General features: G+C 33.7%; 1 protein-coding gene and 1 non-coding gene across 2 annotated transcripts; both read right to left on the bottom strand.

Annotated features, from left to right (window-relative positions):
• Positions 1-3,975: 3,975 nt before the first annotated feature.
• On the bottom strand, positions 3,976-6,684 carry LOC107790379 (large ribosomal subunit protein eL30). Its single transcript, XM_016612334.2, has 5 exons — positions 6,531-6,684; positions 6,309-6,414; positions 5,610-5,711; positions 4,290-4,358; positions 3,976-4,196 (listed from the first exon to the last, which is right to left on the bottom strand). The coding sequence occupies exons 1-5, from the start codon at positions 6,549-6,551 to the stop codon at positions 4,156-4,158; spliced, it is 339 nt and encodes a 112-aa protein (XP_016467820.1). The 5' UTR covers positions 6,552-6,684; the 3' UTR covers positions 3,976-4,155.
• On the bottom strand, positions 5,943-6,047 carry LOC142164550 (U6 spliceosomal RNA). The gene has a single exon (XR_012695307.1). It is a non-coding gene; the product is annotated as a U6 spliceosomal RNA (small nuclear RNA).
• Positions 6,685-7,059: the final 375 nt, after the last annotated feature.

Raw genomic sequence — 7,059 nt, 5'->3', positions numbered from 1 at the left:
TAATTTTTTGAAAATCGTATATTTATACAGGGCCAACAATCGCAGACAAAAATACCCCTCGGGAGGTTCTGCGGACGCACAATTTCATGTGCGGTCTGCAGATTTCTTCAGCTGGCAGAAAGGTGAGTTATGCGGCCGCATTTTGACCTGCATCCGCACAATTCTTGTGTGGTCCGCACTTCACAAAGGCTCCAAGACTTGTTCTTCTTGCATATTCTTTGAACTTTGCATCTTTGTCAGTAAAAACCCAGTTCTGTGGCTGCACAATTCATGTGTGGCCGCACATTGCTGAAAGTCCTGTTGGGTTTTTCTTCTAGGTTTGCGGCCGCAGATGGAATTCTGCGGTTCGCAATTTCTTCTATGTCCGCAGAATTCCTTCTGCGGACCGCACATTTGTGCTTTTATGCCTTTTATTGCCTTGTTCTTCGGAACACTCCTTTTTGAGTCAGATTTCATCTCGGAAGACCAAACTTCCAGCATTCCTGCAATTTGCATAATTTTATTAGTTTCGGGAATACAATTCAATACTTTCGAAATAAAACAAAAGCTAAAAGGTACTAATAAGCAGTCAAAATCCCCACTTATCAGATGTGCGGGCACACTAGGTTGGACAAGATTAGAAATGAAGATATTCGGGCGAAGGAGTGTGTGGCCTCCATAGAGGACAAGATGTGAGAAGCGAGTCTTAGATGGTTTGTCCATGTGAAAAGGAGAAGCCACGCTCCAGTTAACAGGTATTAACGGTTGGCTTTGGCGGGTACGAGAAGAGGTAGAGGGCGGCCTAAAAATTATTGGGGAGAGGTGATTAGGTAGGACATGGCGCGACTTCAGATCACTGAGGACATGACCCTTGATAGCAGGTAGGAGGGTGTGGAGGTCGAGGATTAGGGTGGAAGGATAGCGGGTAGCCGGGCATTTTTCTGATCCTTACCGGGTAGTTTAGGGCTAGTATGGTACTATCTTGTCGTTGTTCCTAGATTGCTAGTATTACGTCTATTTCTTACTATCTTCCGATTCGATTTTCTAGTATCTTGTCGTGGTTACTGCTTGTTGATATTGCTAGTGCTATTGCTTTCTTCCATTTTTTTTTTAGTTCTTATATTGTTGTTATCATTTTCTGGCTATTGTTGTTGATATTTCATTGTTTTCTACTCATCTTCTCGAGCCAATGGTCTTTCGAAAACAATCTCTCTAACTCCCCAAGATAGGGATAAGGTCTGCGTACACGCTATCCTCCCCAGTTCCCACTGCTGAAATTTTACTAGGTTTTTTGTTGTTGTTATTGTTGTTGTTGTTGTTGTTGTTGTTATTGTTATATAGTATTATCCGATTCATAAGGATAGAAATAAACCGCTTTATGCTAAAAATGAAAATGAGCAATAGTCATAAAATATTGTGTCATCTTTCTTCCATTTTTATTAGTTTGATATTGAATTTTTGAAAAGAAAAAAAGTACTTTCATTATGATTCATTATTAATACACAAGAGTTTTTCTTAACTCCATTTTTATGCCACAGAGATACTGAATAGAAGGGTTTTTTTTTTAAAATTTTCCACCATAATTTTGAAAACGAACGTTTAAATGCCCTTCAAAAGTAAATAAATAGATCTGAAACATATAAAATGCGATTAATCCCTCCGCGGTCCAAGTTATTATTGCGTATATTGGCAAAAATACTGAAGTACAACCTTAGAATGTTCGTTTGTTCAACAAGTGATACTTAAAAAGTTTTCTAATTTTATGTTGTACTTGTGGGTATAGTTTAGATATAACTTTGACTAAAAGCTCCAAAAAATGTAAAAGATATAGTATTTTAACCAAAAGTATCATTTTGATACACGACCGAAATAATCTAACCTATCAATTTTAATTGAAATACACAAGAAATTCTTCCATTGTACTTTGCAATAGAATTCTTTAGACGTAGGAAGAAGCGCTTTCAATTAGATATTTTTTCTTTCCAATATATTGAATGAATAGATTCCATTGCAATTTTGAATGTGGAATAAATAGGTAGAAGCAATAAAGATTTTTTTGAGTTCATCCCTAGCTTCATTTCAGAATAAAACATTGTAATAACTTGAGTCAACTTTAAATAACATTTCTAACACCTAAAAGTTGGGTCTTTAAATGGGTAAATTAGTAAAAATTTACCGCAATTGGTTTTAACACAGTGCGCGGGTAAAAGTTACCCTTATGAATGTTTTTACTTTATTGGAATTCAAATAAAAACTTTAAATAGTAACAAAAAAATATCTCATCTTATCTTCTCTCCACACAAAAAGAAAAAGAATGTGTAACTCTAGTTTTGTCTATGCCCTCTTCTAACGGCTCTTCCTCAACCATTCTATATCTAATCATCCGATACATTTTTACTGCCGAATAATCTATCTATATCTATACTATATTAAAAGTACGAAAGCCCTTAGCGAAATGTTATTTGCCTTTTTTACCTTTTAAAAATAGATTTCGCATATGAAAAAATTATAATTTAAGTTATATTCCTAAAATTTAGGACTTTAAAATCAACTAAAATTTTGGTTATCAAATCTTTCTTTGTTTGAAATATTTATGGAGCCTTAATATTTAGGACCTTAAAATCGATTAAAATTTACCTTACATAAATTCTTTTCTAATTGAAATATGTAACATAAGTAGAATTAGTAGTACTAAAAGTTGGGAAAAAATTAAGGCTAAACGTTGGTTGCCACTACTTGTCAAGAAGACGGGTAAAAAGTAGTCTTGGGACATAAAATTTTCATCGCAAACTAAGTATAATTCTTTAATGTTGTTTTTTCTAATATGGTATTTTGAGATCAACTAAATTTATTTTAAATTAAATTCTCCTTATTTGATCTAAGTTCTTACGTTTTAAAATTTTGAAATTAATTAAATTTAACCAAAATTAACTAAAATTTAACCTTATATAAATTATGTTCTTATATGAATAATGTATAATAACAATATAAATTCCTTCCATGCTACTTTTGTATTGTATATATGCACTATAATATATTTTCATATTAAACTTGAACTCCTTTCCTTCACTAGCTTGTTTAAATATCCTTTTTGAATGTATTTTTCTAATTTTTGTTGCACTTTGGTTTTGTGTTCTTCGTATTTTAAGGATTACGTATTTTTGCTGAAACTGAAAAAGAAGTATGATAACTTACGAAATTGAAGTTATGATACTATAGATTTGAAACAAATTTTAAGTTAAATTATCGACTAATGATTGAGTACTTTTATGATACAATTTCTTACCAATATTCATGATCATCTTCAAGAACTTACACTTTTATTTTATAACTCAAGCATAATTTTTAAAATAAATTTATACTTATCGAGACAAGATACCACACCGATTAATAGGCGCATCGCGCGTACCTGGAGACTAGTTTAATAAATTATAGCATATCATGTACATTAAGTTTAACTTTTAAGTTTCTCAACTCTAAAGACAATTACATACTGTTAGGCTGTTAGCTTTTAAACAGATAGTAAAGTAAATGATGTGTATAATGTCATTCTAAACAGCTAGAGTCTTTAATGGATTTAATATAATTGCGCATTGCAAATTAATGATGAAGTTAATGATTTTGCGCTGAATACATTGTGGAAAGGAATAAGAATAAATAAATTATGAATTCTATACGGCAAAATCCATATAATTAAAGTTAATCCAGACATGAACATAGTATTTTACTGCTTTTACTTTCATTTCATTTTCAAAAATAAATATTTGAGGAAATGGTTATCTTTGCAAACTTTCCCACATAACTTCGAGTGAGCTAAGTGCATTTTTTCCATCTTCAAGCGCAATGCAAACTGGGGTTTGATTAATTTATAACATAATAATTAGACATAATTACCATTCTTCAGCTCTTCTGAGAGTAGTTCAACTTGGTGAGTGTTCACTGCAAGATTAGGAGTTCCACATTCCAAAAACTAATACAGAACTAAAGTGTAATCAATGGCACAACAAATCATTGTCCATAAAGTAGATTCACTAAACAGAAAATTGGTGTCGTGAAGATTCCAATATCATCAAAATTATCTTGCAAATCACCAGAATAAAAGTAAAATTTTCATCTACATTAAGCTATTCTTCATAAGAAACAATGGGATATTTTCCCAAATTCAGAATGGCATCCTCACTTGTCATCGGGCATGCTCTTAATGATGTCAGAATCACCTGAGTTTTTGGAGAAAATTAAGAATACTATGATCAGAAAAAACTTTTTTAAAGTATATTCAAAACCACTAAAGAGTCGAGCCAGAATCTCACCTGGGTCAATGATGCTCAGACAACAGACCCTGAAATATTTACCACAAGCCGTTCCCAAATCTACATTGTCTGAAACAGGAAAGAGTAAAGAGATATCAGCATATAATTACAGAAGACTGGTATGATACTACCGATCCAAAGATCACAACCATGAGTGATGAACAAAAGAGAATGAACTGCGAATTAACTGCAAGTAATTCATCAACTTAAATTCTTAAAATGGACAATGTGACAAAATGTAATGTTCTATTCAGCTTGATGTTAATCCTTCACAAAATGCAGAAACAAACTAGCTTTTGACCTTGAATAAGAGGAATAAAGATGGCTCAGGAATTAAACGAATGCATCAGCAACCACCAACGGGAGTAGATTTAATATGGTAAATGTCAATAAGGCTGTGGTCCACAACCAAAAGTTAGTAGTCAACCTCCTTTTCGTTTTTCTTTGGAATTATAGCAAGACTACAACTCCAGCAGAGTACAGGCCCGACATTCTTCTTTGCCACACCAGGCTTTGTGTGTGGCAGAAAGGTTCGAACCCATGATATGGGAGTAACTCACACATAAACTGACCTGTCGCAGTTATCATATTAATCTTCACACAAAATAGAAACTACATACTTATTTTCTGGACTAAGGGTACATGGACAAGAGCTCACAGAAGAATGCATGAGCCACCACAAAGAAAACAAGCAGATAATTCTTATGCCAATAAACTGTAATGAAGATCTCCACTGACCAAGCCGTATATTTTTAGGAACTTTTTTTAAAGGTTTTCATGGTTAATAGTTTATTCTCACCATACATGTCAAGTACCTTTTTTTGAAGACATGTCAAATACCTCTCCAGTTGATATACATATTTTGTTGCTTTGTACACCCTTAATTTCATGCTTAGTTATATCATAAAATCAATCCAGCAATCATTAAAGCTTAAGATCTATGCTTTCTGAATCCCATAGAATCATGACTTATGAGGCATCTGTCTTTTACCAAGCAGTAATCACATAGAACTTTAATAGACCATTCTCAACATTTTGGAAAAACAAAAGGTACTAAAAACCAAAGTTACATAATTCTGACTCTGGCAAGACGAAGGTAACCTATTAATTAACACCCACACAGTCAACCTCTCTACTCCTTGGGAGTAGAGGTAAGGTCTGCGTACACATTACCCTCCCCAGACCCCACTAGTGGGATTTTACTTAGTATTAATTTAACACCCATACAGTAAAAACAGCAAACTACAATTAAAAACATTTCAACAGCACCAAAAGAAGGTTCAGATATCTAAAACCATACAAACAAAGAGATGTACTTACTTCCATTGTAGTGGTGGACTCCAACTTTAGCCAACATAGCATAGTACTCTATCTCAGACTTCCTGAGTGGAGGGCAGTTGTTGGCAATGATGATAAGTTTTCCTGTAATTTATCAAAGCAAAATTTAGAAATCCATGTTACATAACAGTCTAGACATTTCCTTCATAACAGCAGAAACCCATAATCTCTATGATTCCGGAAAACAAAAGTCTTTTACATATATATAACCAGCACCATAACTCTCATTATTCAATCAACATACCGTGCCCACAAATAGTTAAATCACTCATTGAACATTTTCTGATAATTTCTTAACCTAAGCAAGTTTTTAGTACAAATTTGGACCATTTCTCGATCTGTGCAACACATCCTTGGGCACAGACCATGCTAATCTACTCAGTGTCGTTGCAATTCTAACCTAAGCAAGCTTTGAACTACCACAAGCAAGAAATTGAAATATATGGGATCTAACCCTAGACCACATTTCTTGTCAAATAAAACCCATGTTTGACAATCTACATTTTTGCATAATAATCTGCTAAAAGAACAACTTTTTACACTGCTTTAATCAAATATTAGCATATATTTACAGCTGCAAAGCTCGACATACAACTAAAATGCAACAAAAACAGCCAAAATAACAGTACACGAATCAAAAGAAGGTCAAAAAAGGCTATAGGAGCTAAGCTAAAAACTAACCTTTGGAGTTCCGAAGGGTCTTGAGAACAGTCTTATAACCCAAGGTGTATTTGCCGCTCTTCATAACAAGAGCCAGCCTATTGTTAATGCTTTCATGAGTCTTTTTCTGTATTCACAAAAAAAGATGTCTTCAGACCAATCAACAACCCCAAAAAAAAAAAAAAGAGGCTGCATTTTCTTGATTTCATTATTAACCAGAAATAAAAAGAGAGAGAATCTTACGGTTTTCTTGGCGGCAACCATTTTGGCTCTCTGCTAGGAAGAAGCAAAATCCGTCGACGGTGCGGCGAGATAACACCCTACTGATGGTAGAGGGAGTGTTCTTTTTCCTAATATAACCACGGGACACTCCTCGAGTTTGAAGAATAAGGCTAGGGTTTTGCAAGACCAACAGATTATGGGCCTATTGTATTGAAAGTCTTGGGAGAAATTCAAACAATAGCCAAATTTATAAGTGATAATTGAAAAATAGCCACAGTTTTAAAAGCAATCGAAATTTAGTCATTTTTCATATAAAGTTAAATCTTAACGAAAATACTATTCAAAATCCAAAAAATATTCCAGCATAATATACTGGAGTTTCAGTATAATATACTGGACTTCCAGCATAATATATTGGGGTTCCAGTATAATATACTGGACTTCCGACATAATATGCTGGAATTCATACACAGATGCTCCAATCTCCAGTATATTATGCTAAAACTTTTCGTGTGTTGGAGTTTCAGCATAATATGCTGGAAGTTCACAG

This window comes from Nicotiana tabacum, chromosome 9 (genome assembly GCF_000715075.1).
Source record: "Nicotiana tabacum cultivar K326 chromosome 9, ASM71507v2, whole genome shotgun sequence".
NCBI lineage: Eukaryota > Viridiplantae > Streptophyta > Magnoliopsida > Solanales > Solanaceae > Nicotiana > Nicotiana tabacum.
This window is presented reverse-complemented; position numbering and strand designations above follow the sequence as displayed.